The sequence below is a fragment of the Haliaeetus albicilla genome, chromosome 4 (assembly GCF_947461875.1).
Source record: "Haliaeetus albicilla chromosome 4, bHalAlb1.1, whole genome shotgun sequence".
NCBI classification, from domain to species: Eukaryota; Metazoa; Chordata; class Aves; order Accipitriformes; family Accipitridae; genus Haliaeetus; species Haliaeetus albicilla.
In genome coordinates, this window is record NC_091486.1 from 39,172,707 (window position 1) to 39,192,932 (window position 20,226).

The 20,226-nt window shown below is 41.9% G+C and overlaps 1 protein-coding gene across 1 annotated transcript in view; it reads left to right on the forward strand.

Moving 5' to 3' along the window:
* Positions 1-755: 755 nt before the first annotated feature.
* CPS1 (carbamoyl-phosphate synthase 1) overlaps positions 756-20,226 on the forward strand; it is a 98,386-nt gene continuing 78,915 nt past the window's right edge. The window contains exons 1-6 of the mRNA XM_069782033.1: positions 756-997; positions 9,466-9,575; positions 13,320-13,464; positions 14,521-14,610; positions 15,259-15,315; positions 17,697-17,789. Of these exons, the coding sequence (XP_069638134.1) occupies positions 875-997; positions 9,466-9,575; positions 13,320-13,464; positions 14,521-14,610; positions 15,259-15,315; positions 17,697-17,789 (618 nt within the window). The 5' untranslated portion in view covers positions 756-874. The remainder of the gene's footprint in view (positions 998-9,465; positions 9,576-13,319; positions 13,465-14,520; positions 14,611-15,258; positions 15,316-17,696; positions 17,790-20,226) is intronic.

The following is a 20,226-nucleotide window of genomic DNA, read 5'->3' on the forward strand; positions in this document are numbered from 1 at the left end:
CTAATGAGGAACATAATTCTTTCGAAGACTATAGGGTTACAGGAAATACGTGACAGTGACAAAGGTCTGTAGTCAGTTAGGAGAGAGCATATAGAACATTTCATGTTATTTCAGCTGTTGTCCATTGAAATTTTACCAAAAGTTTTTTTTTTCTCTTGCAGCCATTTATTTTTCATGGTGATCTCTTTTTCATTTATTTAGGGAGAGGCAGCACATGGGGAGGTGTGCAAGGGCTTCCGGTGACTGAATGCTGTGCAAACACAGAATAAAAAGACTACGACTTTCCACAGAATATGGTTTTCCTGATTTATTTCTTTTGGTACAAGTATCCTTGTAGCAGTCCCACTACCTAAAAAAATCTGGACCCAGATCAGATGTTGGAGATCAGTCAAAAGCACACTATTGATCCTGCCAATTTGCCCAGTCCATGTGCTGTTAGGAGAACAAGTGGGTGCTGTTCCTTGTCTCTTACTGAAATGTAGTGTTTGTTTCAGAGCGTGATGACTGCTTTTATCGCTTTGGGTGTGATTTGTCTAGGAGGTTTTGATCTCTTCCAGCAGGCAGAGGTAGTGTCTGGGCTGTGATGCAACAGTGGTCAGAGACCAAACTGAAGAAAAGTATTGCAAGTGTTTCTAAGCAAGCACCCCTCCGAGGAGGGGGTAGGAGGAGGTGGGGCTGCACTAGAGACTTTTCATGGCAAAATAAATGGGAAGGTGTAGGGCAGCACTGTACAGTCAGTACAGCACACCTGCTGTGTCTCTGTTCTCTTCCCCGGTGATCTGCAAGACTATATTGTCTGCACCAAATTTTGAAGAAATACATACAAGCAGGTTTTTTTGGTCTTGTTTTCTTTAAACTCTAGTTGCCTTTCAAGATGACAAGAATTTTGACAGCTTGCAAAGTGGTGAAGACTTTAAAAGGCAGATCGCAGTTTTGCAGTGTGTTTGCTGATCACCGGAGTTTTTCAAGGACTGGTACCAGGTTGATGAGCATTAAGGTAACAGTAACTGAGCTACTGTGGTTTAACAGCTGTGTTTGGCATGCTGAGAAATAGCTTGCTGCAGATAACAGGGCTTACCTAGACACCTAAAATTGAACTAAAGGAAATTTGTCTGAACTCTAAGCAAGGGCGTTGCTTGGCTACATGGTTTTGTTAATTAGCAAAGCAAACACACTTTTTCTGTAGTCTGGAATGGAAATTATACGGTAAATTGCAGCAAAAGGGGGAAGTCCAGGATTTCAGTTAATTATTACTCTGTATTTTCTTTGGAAACACCGCACCCTTCTGTAGGACTGATAGCTAACAGAGCAGATCTTTCAGTCCATGTGATCATTGAATCAGCTCACCTGAAGCATGTGATTAATCTTATTGGATCCACAAAGGATCCATTTATCAATGTATTGGAACCCATGATAGGTCTGAGATTAATCAGAAAGGTCAACAACTCTGAATGCATCAGTGTACCACCTCTTGATTTACTGTGACTGGAAACCCTTAGTTCACGTTCCCCAACTTTGTTACAAGAGTTGCATTTGACCAGCTTTGCTAGTGTAACTCCGGCAAGTGTAGCAGAGCACAGTGGTGAAATGGGACTTCCTGTGCGAATTTTGTAGCCCTGGCAGTGTTTTGCTGTCATGCACTTTGCATTGAGAAGGCGCTCTTGTCACATGTATCCTGTTGAATCAACAATGTAATAGAATTAGCAATCAGAGGAGTAATGTTTCAGCAAGTGGTGGGGAAGAGCTCTTAAGAGACTTGGGCTGCACGTACCCAGTGGATGCCACCTTGCCTGTCATGGTCTAGAGGGCTGAGCAGTATCTATCCACTGAGGACTAGTGTTTCTTTTACCTCTCCCGCAGCCGCTGATTTTTTCAGGAGCTCTCTGATCTCCTGGCAACAGACACGTTACTTTTAAAGCAAAAATTGGCTGCAGAGGAAAAGTGGATGAGGAAGGAGGTAGCTTTGTCTCACCTACACTTAAAAACAGAGCCTAAGTTGTGACTCGTGTTCTTGCTAATGCACCCCTCTTCCCCATCCTGAGAGTGCACAGCAGGCGCAAACTGTGTCTTATTACACAGCACAGTAATCTTCCTCCCAGCAGATTGATCAGATCAGGCTTAGCAGGAAATTATTCCTCCTTGTGACGATAGCAGGAGTGAATTAGAAAGCCATCATAGTTACCAGTTTCTGCAGCTGCATCATTTGAAGAGGAAGTAGGGCTCTGACATGAGGAACAAGTTCCTTGGTGGTTCCTCAGTCTGGTGAAGTTATATTGCTTTGATACTGACCAGGTAATAAAACCATGTCAGAGCAGTCAGGTAAGGCAGTGCAATCTCTCACATCTTCCAGGGCAGAAGTCAACTTCTATTCTTCCATTTTGAAATCTTAGCAGTGGGCTAGAAAGTGTCTCTTTGTGTGACAAATATAACTGTGACACAGTTTGAACAATCTCTTCTCTTTGGGCTTTGCACTTCAAAGTGAAATGGTATAGGAGAAAAATGGAGACAATTTTACTTCCAGTATTGCTGGATGAGTGGAAGATCTGAATGCACTAAGATAAGCTATTCACAAATGTCGCAGTGTCTAGGGGATAGGACCCCAAGTTTCATACTTGGCTGCTTGATTTATGGCTGGTTATGGCCTATATCAGTATACTGATCCTATTTATTGTACAACAGGTGTCCGTACAGGTATACTCACTAGGGTTTTAGAAACTGTCACGCCAACAGGACTGAAGAGTTTTGTTGGAATGCCATCCTTGCTTGGCTCTACTGCCTCTGGTACGTTTCTTGCTTTTTTTGATCTGGTTCAATTATTTCTGCCAAGTTCTGTAGAATACAGCAGTTGACACCTTATGATGCACAGAGAAATGAATTCAAAGATGCTTTACTCTGTGGTTGTTAAGTCTGCTGTAGTAAAAGGCATCTTTCAGTTTTAAGGCTTTTGTAGCCCATGGTTAGCATTGCTAGTGCAGCTTTTGATGACAATCTTTATATAGTCCAGGAGAATTCTGGTAGGCACCTGCAGTAGTTTGGATCTGATGCATTCTTTTACTGATGGATTAGCATGTGAAGTCTGGATTTGGCATCTTAAATGACAGATTGATGGTGTTAGGCACATGTTTTGTCACTCCTTCAAGGACTGCGTAGTGACAGACATACAAGGTCATATTTCATAATGCTGAGGCAGCCAGTTAAGACGTTTCATGCTCATGGAAAACTCTGGTAGAGTTACAGTACAAGCTGTTGTAACATGGACCTAATTCTGTGCTTGTAGAGCTAAAGAGTGATTGCTTAAAGCCAATGCTGAAGGCAAGGAGAATGAATACCTGTTAAGAAAGCAATGCCAAGTGAAACCCTTGGGACGTATTTTAACCTCAGTCCCAGCAACTGCAAATACACCCCAGGTGGCTCAGAATAAATTGGGCCCGCTTTCTGTTTCAAGGTGTATGACAGGATCTATTGCAGGGCAGCCAAGACCTACTCTGCATCTGAAGTGCTGAGTCCAGTGGAGCATTTGTACCTACACTGTGACTAGCTGGCTCACTACAAGGTGTGAGGCTAGCCAGTCAGACCCAGAAGTCTTGTTCTGGTATGCATTATGTGACATCTTCTGCCTTCGCGTACACTGTGGGGAAACTTTTTTCTTTATTAGACGTGATTATTTATGTTCAATAACTACAGGAGTTTGTGCTGCCAGAGCGGATGCTTGAACTCATTGAGAGTTGGCATCACCCAACAAGGCTGACATCTAGGGTAGTCTAGGAGCCTGTGGCTCTTCACATCTCAGCTCAGATTTTTAATGCCACCTTTGCCAATGACCATGTGCTTCTGTTTGAGTTCAGAATGTGGAGAACAAAAACTTGACTCTTTCCTGGCCTGGGGCTTTTGCTTTAAGAGTGACAGGCTTATACACTTTTTCCATGTGACATATAGAAGCAGAAGAGACTCTCTAATATATTTATGCAAGCAGTAGGCCTGAGGGAAAAACTGGTCCTTAAAAGCCAACCTTTTCCGTACCTTTGCATCAAAGTATGGAAGTTAACTGTAGTTCTGAGATTAGTGACTTATGGCTGGGTTTGGTGTTGCAACCATCATTAGAGGTAATAGATATTTATAAGAAATTTGGAGAAAGAGAGTGAAATGCAGAGTAATTAAGGTGTGTGGGCTAATGGCAGTATAGGTAGTGATCCCATTCTCCCATTATCACAGGCTTAAATGAGCTTTTAGTTGCCGTTTATTGCTTTCTCTCAGAGGGCTAATTTAGGGAGCACAACAAAAAATACAATAAAAGCATGTTTCTAACCTATGTTTCCTTTCTAGGTAAGTAAAGTGTTAGACAGAATAAGGGAGAGGTGGTAGTTTTAGCAGAGTGCCTAATAACTCTTCTCCCAAGCATCTTTTCTGTCCAGCTAAGCTCAACCTATATGGGGTAACAGCACTGTATAGGTGACTAGTCTGAGATGTGGGGACTCACAGGTCCGTATTTTCCTACTGCATCCCATCCTTCAGTTCTAAGGAAGAGATGGAACTTCCATGAGCTAAACAGGGGCACAGAGAGCAGATCACAGACCCCTATGGACTCACTGTAGGGGTGCTTAGCATCATTGGTTCCAGGGTAAATTTCTTTATAATTCAGGAATGGGCAGAGAGATTGCAGCTCAAAGCTCATGTCATTTAATGCTCATCTGAGTGCCAGTGTGGTTAAATGGGAATTTAAAGAGTAATAAAAGCAGTAAATAGGTGACTTGTAACAGTATAGCTGGTTCAGTAAGGAGAGGATTGGGAGAGATATAAAAGGAACAAGCTAAAAATATAGTTACTAATGAGAGGGAAAGGGGGAAAATTTTTGAGCACTGGCTTTATAAACTACTTTAGATTACTGTAAAAAGGCTCTTCAATCATATTTTGAGTAGAGATGGGTGAAATATCAGACAACAGATACTACACTCCTCTCCCTTTGGAGGTGAAATTGAAGAGGATGCAGAAAGAGGCCTGATCCCTCAGAGAAGGGGAACTTAGTGAGCTGTTACTGTGGGGACAGAAGGGTTGCTCATTTACTTGGGTGCTCAGTGACTTCTACTAGCTGCCTTACCTGTCTTGGTTGACCCCCCCCTTTGATTTTTGTCATGAACAAGTACTTGTGACATTGTTGTGAACCAGCTTAAGAAGAGTTCAGGGAGCCATGACTTTTCTACCACGGTACCTATATTGCATTTCTGCCTTTGCTTTCCCTTCGGCTTGAATGGTAAAGGAACTAATATAAAGCTTCTCCCTAAAGTTAGCCTAAGTCTGAATATCTTCTTTGTTGTATCTAAAGACACTGACCAGACTTCTGATTCATTTTTCTTACTCTTTCTTCTCATAATCTTAGCCAGAATCAAATGTGCTAAAATAAAATGAAATTATGTTTAAAAAAGGGCTGGCAAAAGAAGTCTTGACTGTTAGCACTGTCCAGATAGATTTCCAGCCTGTGATGGCCTAGTACTCAGAGGAGAGACATTTTTCTATCAAAGGGAAAAATTCCTTCTTTTTTGCACTTCTGATATGTTGGCTGTTAACACAGCCAGCCATATACGTGTGCCAAGAAATGTGTCAGAGGCTGCATGGACTCATGGCCTGTCTTTTGTCATCTTCTTACTGGAGGGAAATAAGCTGGCCTGCACTGAAACTGATTCCCAGCTGCATCAGTGCCAGTGCTGACTTTTGCACTCTGCATACTCATAGTCCTGCAGCAGCCCAGCTTTAAGGGTTTAGCTTGGCCTGAGTTTATCACTGAGGGATTTCTTTGGAGGGGAAAAAAAATTGACTTCCTTAATGATTATTCTGTGAGGCAAGTAAGCAACAGGAAAAATTACCCCTTTGTTTTCCAATAGAGGGGTTTATAGCAGATATGCTTTAAAAACTGCTTTGGTTTAACCCCAGCCAGCAACAAAGCACCATGAAGCAGCTTGCTCACTTCTTTCCACCCAGTTTGATGGGGAAATCATCTGGGGAATAAAGTAAAACGTGTGCGTTGAGATAATTACAGTTTGCTAAAACAGAAACGAAGAAAATACTAAAGATCACAATAACAACAATAAAATTACAATATTAATAAAAGGATTGAAATATACAAAACAAGTAATGCACAATGCAATTGCTCACTTCTCGCCGACCAACGCCCAGTTAGTTCTTGAGAAACAATTCGCCCAGTTTAAGGACTATGCGTGACACCACATGGTATGGAATACCTCTTTGGGTCAACTGTCCTGCCTGTGTCCGCTCCAAACTTCCTTTGCCCCTCCAGCCTTCTCACTGGCTGAGCATGAGAAGCTGACAAATCCTTGACTTTTAGGCTAAACGCTACTTAACAAGCGCTGAAAACATCAGTTTGTTACCAACATTATTCGCATACTAAATCCAAAATGTAACTCTATACAGCTACTAGAAAGAAAATTAAGTCTATTCCATTTGAAACCAGGATAAAAACAAATTATACTGCAAGTCTTTTGAGTTTTTTGCTGATCTTTATCATCCGTCCTGTAGATGGGAAGGTTGCTACAGCAGGAAACTAACTGGAACTAAATTAATCTGGGTTTTTACATTCTTACTGTTTGTGTATTTTTTAACTGCTTTACTTCATGTGTGAAGTGGCACCTCTGCAATTTACACAAAATCTAGCAATGCTGCAGCAACAGCATGGCCTTTCTATTAGCCACCTCCATCCTCAAAGCTCTTCAAGAGCCCTGAAGCCTCTCTGGAGCACAGGGAGCTCTGCTAAAAGTAAAGATACTGGCATGCAGGAAAGAGAAACAGATTGCAAATGGTGCGTGTCACATTGGGGGAGGTGTGTGGAAGAAACTTTTCAATTAAGACTATAACACAGATTTATCCGAGTATACATGGGAATTCTTCTGAGAAGGGTGGAGACAGAAGGACTTCACTGAAGCTCTGGTGTCTTGCTTGTTGTTATTTGATAGTGAAAATCTCTCCCAACTGATCCTTGATTGAGGCAACTGGCCTTCTCTGTATCCTGTAAATCATTTTTCACATTAAAAACAAAACTGGAAAGACAAGGTAAGGTGGCAGCTTAGGGATATGGTAACATCTCTGCTGGAAATGTAAGCAAGAATAATTGCTTCTAACAGTTTTCAACAAACAAACCAACCACTTAATTAGGAATAATAAATCAAGTAACGGAAGGAAACATTTGAACATCTATCCCTTCTTATAGCTGAACTTGCAGGCAGGTTATGGGTGCTCTGGGACATTCTTCTGCATTATTTGAAAACTGGGTAGCGCTGCAATAGTACAGTGTGGGCTGCTGTTAAACAGAAATTATTTCTGTGGTGACCTGCTAAGTAGAAAGGCAGGTAGTCTGTGGCGGGAGGAAAGACATGCAGATTATTGTTGAGTACTATTGTGAGGCTTTAAAGGTCAACAGTTGATTGCTCTGGATTTTGGCCCTGAGGTCTTAGATGCTAACTTTTCTGGTCATTCCGCCATTGTGAATTTTGCTACCTGAAGGATTCTCCCAGGCTATGTTTGCAGTTGGGACTGCCATTCAAGAGATATTGCTAAAAAATGTACCAGCAAGCGGTTGACTTGGGTGAACTCAAATATGTGGCGTGCTGGGGAAGGGATCCATCTCTTGAAACCAATGCTACAAGAAACTGGTTCCTACAGGCAGTCTCCCATGTCGGCAGTGTAGGCTGGAATTTCAGCAGGCTTCAGAAAGGGCAGAGGTCCTGCCCAATGCCAATCTAAGGCACGCAGACAACCTATGTACTTTGTAATGCTTCGAGTGTGTGGCAGCTTTATGTAATGAGAGGGTCAAGGAACTGACCAAACTGTAATTTTTTACTTGGGCTAAATCTAGGGTATTTAGCCACAAAAAACTACATATATAACTGGGGAGGGCTTTTTGTCGTGGAAAGGTTCAGAAAATGATGGCTAAAGCTTTTGAGAGTGACAGGATGTTTCACAATGAGGAAAAACTGCAACGCTAAAACCATCCCAGAAGCACAGAATTCAATTACTAGGCAGTGCAGTTTGATTTTTTAGTGTATTTTGCAGTACATTAGTAATTGATCTGTGCAGTATTTGTAACTGCAGACGAGCTCTAGATGAATGTTTGCCATGATAGTTACAAAATATTCAATGCAGGGAATGAAATTTCTCTTTGCTGTGATTGTTCATCTGATTTACGGCTAATGGAAAGTAGTTCTCCTGCTTCTTTCTGCAGCAAAGTTAGCTTGACGCTTTTTTAAAAAAATCCCTGTAAGAGATTTGTTCTGTTTAAAAAACCCAATATGACGTTAATCATATTGGTGAGAGCTGCTCTGTTGGACACGCTCACACATCTCCTGAGGTTTTTGCACTGGTAGTCACTCTGTGATTGCAGCTCTGTGCCCAGGAGGCAACTGCACTTGCATTCCAGATGTGGAAGTTTCTCAGGACGCAAAACGTTCATCGTCCAAATCTTTTAGCCCGGAAATTCATTGGCAAATCTATTTCCAGCTTTGCTTACTCTCTTCCCCTGCATGTCATCATTGATCCTGCAGTCTGAAGGAATCTGTCATTTTTGTTGTGTATATACTCATTTTTTTGCTGGAAGCTGGAGTTCCCAGGCGGTTTCCCATCCAATTCCTGGACAGGGTAAGAAATGTTTAGTTTCCAAATGAGGCAGAGAGGTCTGTTTAGTCTGGTATTTGCAAAGAGCCAGCTGTGCCACTGAATCTCTTAACGACTTTCCTAAAAGTCACTGTCTGTGTGCCATTTTCCTCAGCTGTAAAATAATGATCAAGCCTGCAAGGGATCCCACAGTTAGTGTGGGACTCAGTTCTGCTAAACAATGTCTGAAAGAGTTGTGGTTTATGGGAAGTTTTCCTCTAGGCTGCTTGTTCCATATGTACTGCTTCCAGGACTATTTATGCTTATCCCTCAGTTAACTGAGTCGATGAGTCTGATACACCTGTTCCGCTCTTATTGCGTCCTACAGTGGAGTGGAGTGGTATGTTCAATTTTGCTATCTGACACCTGGCCAACTAATCATACACTTATTTTTAGCAGCTCAGATGTACGGTTACAAAGAAAGTTAAGCACCTATAAAGGTCACAGCTGGATGAGAGAGCAGCATACTCAGCAGGATGTCTTGAGCAAACATTGAAGAGAGATAATCGTTTCCCTGTAGACTTATTATATTGGTTAATTGCAATATATAATGGGTGGAAGAAATTAATAAAAGTTGTATAGAAGCGTGATCCCACAGTAAGAGCAACACATACGTTGTGGTTTGCCATTGCTTTGCCGTCATTAAGACCAAGTTTCCTAAGTATTAGAAAGAAAAAAGCAGCAGAGGACTAGTAAAAGAGACAGTGTCTTGGCAGCTGGGAACGGAACGGGGCAGCAATAATGTTAAAACATGAGGCCTGAAAGATAGGTGTTACCTGTATTTGATTGTCTTCATGTGCCTTTCTCTAGGCGCAGACAGCGAACTTGGTGCTGGAAGATGGGACGAAGATGAAGGGCTATTCTTTCGGCTCTCCATCCTCCATAGCAGGGGAAATCGTATTCAACACTGGTCTTTCTGGGTAAGGCAAAAGCAAATGAGATATAAACACCAACACTTTTCTAGGACCTTGGTAAAATGCCAAGGCTAATTTTGCTAGGTTGTAAAATTCTGACCCAAGCATGTAGTGTGGAGGTTTGAAGCCCCTGCAATTTTTAAATCCCGAGGTTCTCAAGTTGGTCACATCTATAATCCATCCCTTATGATATCTGTTGGCCCATACACGGTTAAGGATGCATTTAAAGTCTGTGCCCTTTTCAGCTAAAAGGAAGGATCAGATTCATGCCTAAGCTAGCTTGACTCTGACCGTTTGTGTAGTAGAAGCCAGTGGCTGCTTAGTATGGCAGCCAAATGCTGCCAGCACTTCTGCTGAAGTGGGAAGAGGACATCTGCCCGGAGGAATGAGGCTTTTGATTAGAAAAGGGACATGTCACTGGGGATGTAAAACAGCTTCGAGCTTGTTGCTCTTGATCTTTTTCTGCAGTCTTTAATAGCTGTCTTTGCCCGGCTGCCTTTCATTCCCCAAATTCTGCTCTGCTTTGGACAAACCAGTATTTGCAGGACGAGTTTTTAAATTATCTCACAAGTGAGAGTCGTAAATTGCTGTGGAGGGGAATCTGTTTGCAAAGTTTTACATTAGGAAGCCATTATTTAAGTATTTTGACAGCACTAATTACTGCCTGTGTTAATATACCTGCCAACAAGCAACTGTTTAATACAGATCAGAATGATGGAGGGCACCAGAGTTCTCTTCTCGGTGATAGACTAGAGGCAATAACCCTTGTCACATCACAAAAAGTCAAGGAGGACCTGACAAATTAATTTCCTCTCCACATGCTACTGTGGCAGCGGAACCTATGTTTGCTCATTTTTCTAGTGATTGGAAGACGACTCCTGTGAAAGAGAGATCTCTTCTGTGCTGGGAAGCATGAGGGAACATTTAAAATGTAAGGTTGTATCTTCAGAGCACTCTCCAGGAACATGATCTTGCTTGATCTGGAGACGAGGAAGATAAGAGTTGACAGCATTGTTGCATATCGTAAAAGCGACACATTTGCTACCAGTGCAGAGGTTGCTATCCAGTGAAAGAAACCCTGTAGTGCTGCGTAGTGCTCCTGAGCAAAGATCAAGACCTTACTTTCCCAGAGGAACACAGCTACGTCTTTTCGTTGCCACAGTAAGAGGTTAAGTGCCTGCTTGAGGGAGGTGCCCAGGGGTGGGGCCTTTACAGACAGTCTGGGCACATAGCAATTTCTCAGCATAGGGAGCAAGAGGCTATTTTGGGGATGATTTTGCCATGGCTACCGTTAAGCCTCAGACCACTCCTTTCTGTAAAGTGGCTCTTTCTAGCTGCTGAGTGGGATCAGCATGAGCTTTGTACTGAGATGATTAATATACTGCTCTGCACCATGTCTCCTCATCTGAATTCCCGCTTTCTGATTTCTGTCATAGAACTGGGAGGCAAAGCACTTTATGTGCATACAGCTTTCAGGGTTGAAGACTCTAAAGCTGGCTGAAATGTTGTCATAGAGGGCAGAGAGTACTGTTTGTGGTGGAATGCTGAATTTTCATTAGGAAAGCAAGAGAATGAACTTTTCAGAAACATTTGGTTAAAAACCCCAACAACCTAGCATTGCAGACATCTGATCATCTATAGGAAGAAAAAGGAAGAGATACTTCAAATTAAGAAAGCAGAATTACAACCCATAAAATGGTCCATGTTTGAAACAGCTCAATAAATGCATTCGCCTCCAATAAGTCTTTGTGTGTTTCCCATTATATTCTAGCGAGAGAATTGATTGAGAGGAATTTGCTGAGATCATGCAAGTCTCTGGGCAGGCACAGCAAGGATTAGACCTTGCAGCATCTCTGGAGATTTTGTTGCCATCTGGTCCTCTGGGCTTCACAATGCATTCTGCCTACTTAAAGGGCGTTATGTCTTAGCGCAAGCTGTGCCTTCGTACCTCACCCAAACCCAATGGTTCTCTGTCACTTTTTTGCTGATTACAAACAATATGCAAAGGTTAATTACGTTAGCTTTGACACTAACCAATAGCCTTTTGGAAGCATAACCAATTAACACAGAAGAGCGAGAGAAAGATGCCAAACTTGCACATGCCATGCACTTAAGTTCTGTGATCATACTGCACTTTGTGTAGCTGTTTACCTGCAGCAGGAAGTATAGATGTGAACAGCAAGAGACCTGAAAATATTTCATGGTCATTGTTTATTTGACATGTAATTTCTCAGAGCTGGCTGGTGTGCTGCATTGTCTATATCTGCCTCCAAACATTCTGTGTTTTGTGACTAGATTCGTATGTTTGACAATTAATCTTCCGGCAGTAAGTCCAGTGTTCCATAAAGATATCTCTTGTGACTGGCTGAAGTTGACAAGTCTGTATTCTTTAAACACTACTGACAATAATAAATTATATTTTGTATAGGGCAAATTCATTCTGAAGTATCTTTACCCATTTGGCTAAATATTTTTGTGGATTACTTCATCTGTTGCTAAATTACAGCTGCTTTTGGGTTGAAAGACAGCAGTTGTTTAATGGATTGCTGCAACAGTATGCTACACCATGAAAGACAAAGTGAAGGACTGTGTGTTAATGTGAAGCTAAAAAAAAATAGGAACATGGGTATGCAAATCATGGTTACCCTGTGTCCCTCTTTTGGGTGGAAAATGAGACTGATCCAGAGCTCATGCTTTGCAAAAATCCTAGGTTTGATCCTCCACTGCAGAATAATGTTCCACTACGCTTTTAGATCTGTCCTTGCTGAGAAAGGTATTCAGGCAGGTGCTTGAACAAAGTTGCCGTTCCTTGGGCTTCTGCCTGGACTAAAGATATAAGGACATGCTTTGGGGACCTTGTGACCAAGGTGTACTGCTGAATCTCAAAGCATTGCCTTCAACTTGCCTTCTTTTGAGAAAGACACAAACCAACTTCCAAGCACTTAGTAGTCTCGTCAGGAGAAATGTATGAGATTCTGTGGCTGAGAACCTGGAGATTGCCTAGAAGAGAGGCAAGGCCTCTGCTGGGAGAAGCTGCAGATCTGTTACTGTGGCCGATTTTGTTGACAGAGCAGGTAGGAGAGTCCAGAGCAGTAGTGAGGAATCATCCTTATGATTCACAGCTGCTTCCCTGATCCCCAGACCAAAAAAAGCATAGATTTCTCTATGATGTGCTCCCCCACAGAAAGAGCAGTTACTTCCTTGAGTATCTCAAGACCTGCAAGCTCCAGACAGAGGAAGGGATCAAGTGTGGGGAAACAGCTCTTTTGCCTGTTGGCTTTTCAGTTTGAGCTTTCTATTGCCACACACGAACAAGTTCTAACAAGGAAGGAAGGACACAGCAACGGCAAAGTACTGCCCACATGGTGGGCTCAGGGAATGACCAAGCCCAAGATATTGGCTGTGCATGCACTGATTGCAGTTCTGTGATCACTTTCTACTTTTTTTACTTTTTATGTTAAATTACAAGGAGTGTCAGTTAGTTAATAGCTCCTGTGCTTCTCTTCTCTTAAATCAATCATGAGAAGCCCAATCCTTTCCGTGTTCTCAGTGTCAAATGTTTAATCATAAATGCACTGTCAGGGCAAATTCACGGATGTGTTTACTTTTATACTGAGAATGCTTTCACGTTAATATCAATTCTGTTGATTTGTCATATGGGAATTCAAACCTGTCTTGTTTTCACTGGCTCTTTTGGTTTCCTTTGAACTCCAGACCAACGTACTTTTCTTCTATTGCTTCTTTATCTAGATACACTGAAACCTTGACAGATCCCAGCTACAAAGGACAGATTCTTACACTGGCGAACCCCTTAGTTGGGAATGGTGGAGTGCCTGATATGGCTGCTTTGGACGAAGTAGGCCTCAGGAGGTTTCTGGAGTCTGATGGTATCAAGGTAACAGCAGCAGATGCAGACTTCATCAAAGAGTGATGCTAGCAGCCTAGACGTGTGTGTGCGGGAGTTTACTGGAACCCCCTAAGGAATGAATGATGCTCAGCCTTTCTTTTCTTCTTCTGGATAATCTCCTTTGGAGGAGCGGTGGTGAAGGATAATCCATCTTGCTTTCTGTACCAGGGTATGTGCTTTTCTGAAAGTGGTGTATTTCCCTTCAGTGACAGAGATGCTGAAGTTTTTATGAAGCGCTGTCCTGGGTGTTTTTTTCCCACATTGCCTTTCTGCCTCATAACTGTCTATATTTGCTCAGGACTGGTTGCCACAGGGAGATCAAATGCCAGTAGGAATGAGAAATTCCTGTATGCTGAGACTCTTCTCTGTATGCCTGTACTACTACAAACACGGGAGGTGACAGTTGTGTAGAGAAGGCCGTACATACCAGTGCAGGAAGCCGTATGTACAATGTAGTTACGGGGATACTGGCTAGGAGCAGGGCTCTGTCTGTGCAGTGGTGGCAGTACTGAAAAATAAAAAAATTGCACAAACACTTAAATGCTTTATTCATCCTGAGGTGAAATGACTCCCTTATAAGCTCTCTAAGTCCACTGGAAAATGGAGCTGACTTTTGAAATGAAATGTCACTTAAAAGTGAAAAACTTTCTTAAATGAAAAAAATTAATCAAAATATAACATTTTGTCTTGTCCTAACTTTCCATTGTCTTTGTAACGAGAAGTATTTTCCCGTTCAATGCAACTTGTGGCTTTGGTTACCAGGAAGCCACATTACTCTGTGACTTTCCCATCTAAAACTGCCCAGGTACAATCATGACAGACCACGAAGTCTTTACTCCTTTGCCAGATACCTGTTCTCTGCAGTCCCTTTGTGAAGTCAAATTGGCAATCTTTTTGCTATATATGAGCAGCCACAGCATGTCTGCCTAGATTCATGTCATGTCTATGATTTGGTTTGCAGCCGATGAAGAGTAAAAATTCAGCAGTTCCAGGGCAAGTACAGCATGATCTTTCAGTGTAAAGTGATGTTTCTTCTCCCTGCAGGTTTCCGGTTTGCTGGTACTGGATTACAGCAACGAGTACAGCCACTGGCAGGCTGCTAGGAGCCTAGGAGAGTGGTTGCAGGAAGAAGAGGTGAGCAGTCAAGGAAAAGGGGAAGAACTACTGCCTAGAAGCTGGTAACCGCTCTTCTCAGATCTCCACCACTCTGTACTGGGCTTAGTCTGTGTTCTTTCGTTCTCTGATTCTTCATCCGTTTCTCTTTTTCAGGGCGCAGTGATATTTCCAGCATCTGTCTAGAAGCAATGTTAATTAAATGGGAGTGTTTGGTTTTCCATAAAAACGATACACATTAGATTATATTCTACTCTCTTGTAAAATGTTTCTGTAGTGTTGCTCCTAGTGGTTGCCACAGTCATAACCTCAACAGATGTTAGCTGTCAGAACCCCACTGTCTTGAAGCCGTGGGAGTCAAGGATCTGTCAGGAGACTGCCGCTGACTTATGACTAAGGCAAAATGGGCCTCAGAAATGAGAGAGATATTTGCCACATGAGCTTGTATTTTGTGCTTTTAGTGCAGAAACTAGATTTGAAGTAGTAAGCCAATTATGATTCGGAATAGGCAGAAGAGAAGAACTGGAACTGAGGCAGCTTTGGTAATACTGGTGCTAAGAGGCAACGCTCCTTAAAGAGGGACATGGTCTTCTAAGCAAACTGATACGGCTGCTGTCTTTCTCTTAGCTGCTTTGTCCCTGACTTATCCTTCTCTTGTGTTTTCTTCAGGTGCCTGCACTGTATGGGATAGATACCAGAATGCTGTCCAAATTAATTCGTGGCAAGGTATAATCTGTTCCCTTGATCCATTTGCATTAACCTTGGTGTTGCTGAGCCCTTTCTCTAACCGTGCAGCAAACCTGCTGGGCTGCCTTGACCTCAGATGCTACTCAGATCCCTGTAGTCATCCAAAGGCTCTATGTCTTCTGTACAGCTGAGGCAATGCTCTGATCTGGTTTCCTGTTCTACATAAGTGACCCAGCACAAGTTCTTGTAAATGAAAGGCCTCAGGTAGTTTTTATCAGTCTAGTATGTCACACACAACAGGTAATAAGTGTCAGCTACATGCTGTACAACTACATCAGATAGTAACAGACAGAGAACGCAACAACTTGGTGAGCTATTGTGGATATTATTTCACAGATATCACTGCCTTTGGTCAGTGGAAATTCTCCTGCTCCTCAGAGGCAAAGGAATGTCTACAATAACTTAAGATGCACTGCTAAATTAGGCTGGTTTTTTTTTGGCTGAAGACTGTTAATTGTAACAGACATTACTTTTCTCTCTATTCCAAGAGCTGAAAATTTAAGAAGGACTTGAGCAGGATTATGTTACCGAATGGAGGTTAATGTTTAGGTATATTTCACACTGACAAAAACAGTGATGATAGCCAGTCTGACTGTAAATGCATGTTGGAGATTCTTCTTTTGTAATGGATTATTTGAACCTGCTCTTTTCTGTACGTCATCTTTTTGCAGTCTACAGTCCAAGCCCACACCTCCTTTCCTTCCACAGAAAAAATACGAATGCCGCAGCCTGAATAGAAGAATAATTGTAGAAAAGAATTCTTATGGGAAGATAGGGCGTTGTCTTGCTTTTATAGCCAGCAGACAAGTGCAGTTTAATACAATAGAAAATAGCAATAAGATTACTTTCTTAAGACATACCGTTTAATGGATCAGTGTTCCTTTCATCCAAAGTAATTACACTTTCAATGTTTATCCTGTAAGGTAGCAGTGTAGAGTACTAATGCCCATTACACTGGGACTCTGAGTGGTATTGTTTTATGGCTTATGGAATAGGTCACAATGTAGCCTTTTCACCCAGTCTTCTCAGGTTAAAAAAGCTTATTAATTCACTCCATGTTTGTTTATAAATTGGCTGTGAGACCAGGTCTTCATTATGATAAATGCAGAAATGAGTAGTGACTTGTTAAACTGGACTCTATTGGTAAATGCAGGGCACTATTTTGCTGAAAAAATCTGGGAGCAAGGTAAGACACAGGGATTCTGTTTGAGAGAAAAGGCTTTGTCATTGGTGCTTTTGGGATTTACTGCATGGTGCTACTCAGCAGTTTTTGTGGTTCCCAAGAAGATGATGCTGATCTTTTCAGCTCTACTGCATGCAAAGAAGCCTGGAGTAGCTTTTGGCATAATGTACTGCTCATGATGACAGCAGCTACTCTGAAGAGCAAAACTCTGTCTTTAAAACTTACCGTTAGTAGTGCACATGGCAATGCAAGATGCTGGCGCTTTCTTGCCCTAAGAAAACGGCAAGGATATTTCAGATATGACAACCATGGCAGTATCTCACGGAAGTGTCGCTAAACCTAATGAGCAGTCCTCGTGTGCATTGTAGTGTGATATCCACAGGACGAGCTGAATTTAATATGTTTTTATCATGAAAGTTTCATCTGTTAAAAATTATAACAAAACAGTGACTTCCTCTGTTTTCCCATTCCAGCCTTGAAAAGTTCTATATTGCACATTCTGTCCCCGTGCTGAGATTTAACCCTGGGTTAATTCCACTTATTCCAGGAGTGGGGCAAAGCCAAAACAACGATTTTTCCAAAGAGAACTTTAATGACGAGAAGGTGAAGAAGGATATGCTGCTAGGAGGGCAAGAGTGTTCTAGCTTCGGTCAGGTGGTAACAGCAATAAAGAGCAGAGCTCACAGGATGTTTGGTTTTTTTAACAGCTTATTCAGAAAACAGCTGTGCTGACCTGCCTTCTAAGTAGCTTTGCCTTACCCCAGCTGTGCTGCGTTGCAGCTAGCCACAGGAGGTAGCCGAAGATATCACAGTGGGATTCCAAAGCAAAAAAAACCCCTTCAAACCGCTTTGTTGATTATTCCCAGATCTACACAACGGTTATTTGAGGAGTCTGAATTCTCATCCTCTGGCAATTTTACTGTCACTAGGGAACTTGCAGGAGTGCTTACTAACAATTTTACTGCTGACAATGCCTCTCCCTCGAATGAAGGACTGTAATCAGAGTTTTGATACCTAGGAAGGCTAATAAACTTCTGCAGATGATAGAAATGGTTATAAGCCGCTAAGAAACCACCTCCAAGCAGCTGTTTCAATTGCTGTGCCTGTCAGCCCATTGTCCCAGTGTTCACAGCTTGTCCTTTGCCATACTTTATTGTTTACTGGTATATTTCCACAGGGGACGGTACTTGGGAAGATTGAATTTGAAGGGCAACCTGTGGACTTTGCAGACCCAAACAAGCAAAACTTAATTGCAGAAGTTTCAACAAAGGTTAGACTGTCTTCTTTATTCACAGGGCCGTACGCTCCAGGTAGTAACTGTTCTCCATTTGCTCTGAGGCTCATCCGGTCTTTCTAAACAAAGTGGGGATATTTCCTAAATGTTACGCCTTTCCCGACCTTTAAAAGACTGTAATGTCAACATCATCCCCACAGAATCCCTCATGGCCTCTTAGGTGCAGTGTTGAAGATGTAAATGAGCTGTATTGAGATGGATGGAGTCTGATCAGTACTCTGAATCAGACAGTTGTGTGATAGACAGGCAGGATTGGGAAGTTGGGAATAGCTTCTAAAAGGGAGATACAATAACTTTAACGGAGCTTTGATGGGCTCGTTATGTTTATAACTTCATTTTGTAAGTTTGAAAAGCAACATCAGAAACAAAGCTGTTCAATGTTGGTAATTACTGGCCATGATAATCTATCTGTTGCTAAACAGCTATTTTCATGTAAATGAGGATACAGTAAGATCAGGACTCTGCTTATCAATTTTACATTAGAAATGATTGATTTTTTATTATATTTGTCCCCTGCCTTCTTTAGATGCTAGTATTCCATACTATAAAAATTGTGGGTGTTGGCCTTGGGGGATTGTTGCTCAGCAACTAACTGAGCGTCACTCGGCGAGTGGTGGGCAATGGCATTGTGCAGCACTTCTTTTGCATATTCTACTATTTTTATTATTACCTTCATTATTATTTTCTTCCTTTTCTGTCCTATTAAACTCTACTTATCTCAAGCTACGAGTTTTAATTATTTTATCATTCATCCATAGCGACTGCAGCTGCGTGGTGCTTAGTTGCTGGTTAGGGTTAAACCACAACAACCACTTGAAGCTAAAAGGTCACTTCTATCCACAGATCCAGCGCCACGTACCTTTTTGTTCTCAGCACTATTGCTGGCAGGAGTTTCTTCTCCCTCAATGCTGGCTCACATCATCCTTTCAAAGAAGTGGGACAGTTTTTTTTAGGCTGTGCAGTAAAACCAACGAGGGACATCCTCTTGACTTTAGAAGGACTACATTTTAACAGTTCCCTGAGTCAGTTCCAAAGTATCGTTTCTGTGTAGCTATACTCTCAGCCAGATGCAGAGGTCAGTGCTCTGCAGTACAGAGGAATAGTAAGAGTGAGAAGTGAGGGCAGGGTTCTGAAGACAGCAACACCTAAAGTCAGTCTTGCTTCTGAAGGTAATGTTTTAACAAATCGCAGCTGAATTAATTGGAGAGAAGACTCTTGAGAGTGAATTAAAGTACCTCAAAGCAGTTTTGTCCCACAACTCTCTCCGGCCACTATAAAAGCCAAGGAGAAACTTTGAAGATATTCTTGCACTGAGTGGTTGAAAATCCCATTTAAAAACGAAGGGTGAGGTTTTTTACGGCACTCTAGCACATGACACTAAGTTAGTTTCTGTGAGAACTGATCACCTTAATGTTGAAATTTTCGAAAACCACCTCCCAGAAGCCTGAAGAACAGCAAGAAGAAGACCAATGCAGTTTCTCTGCAGTGATACAATTCCACCAGGCAGTGTAGAAGTAAAATCCAGTGGTGTATTGGTGACTGTGAAAAATATTGTGGAATTCGATATCAGGTACAGCGTCGTATCAGAAGCCTTGAGTGACCTAACAAGATCCATGTTTATTCTCACGAAGGAATTGTGGGGTACTTTGCCATCTGATTATGTGAACAAAAAGACATGTCCTGATTTAAAAAATCTCAGCATTACACAGTAGGTCTGACAACAGCGGTGGTACAACTACTGGCTCTGGCCTGAGTTGATTAGGTGGTTTAGGAACCACTGGTGGTTCATGTGTTGCAGCCTGAAGCCTTGCAGTGAAGGGAGGTGGCTTCTTGCACCCCATCTCTTCCGCTTTGCTCCTTATATGGCAGTAATTCACTCCTGATGATGATCAGAGCTGTCTTCACGTAGAATCTGCTCTTGCATAAAACCCCTCTTCGTCTCAATCTTTGAAAAGGTAAAAGTTCAAATAAGAACTCAGTTAGGGAACAGAGAGGGAGGAGTTGTAATAATCTGGTAATAAACTTCATCTTGACTTCCACCTACAGGGGATGCCTTTCCTTCTGGCTGGTCGTAATCCTCCTTTTTTATATTTTTTAGCATCTTTTCTAAAGAGTCCCATATGAGAAATTTTATTGCCAGGGAAGCTAATTAAAAGGAAGTGAGATATACTTTTAAAAAGGATTTTTTCCTACTGGTGTATAGAAAAACAGAAAAGCCACTTTTGATAAAGTACTCATAAATTTCAGAAGCTCAGAATAACTGAGGTTATGCACACACTTCGTTTTCAGAAAGAAGAAGGCTGCCTTACTTTCTTATTGATTAATAACATCCCAGCCTGGTGCTAACTGCTGTAATATAAGAAGTAAAATAAATCAGCAAGCTTCAGAAAGAAGCTGTCCATACGTCTGTGCT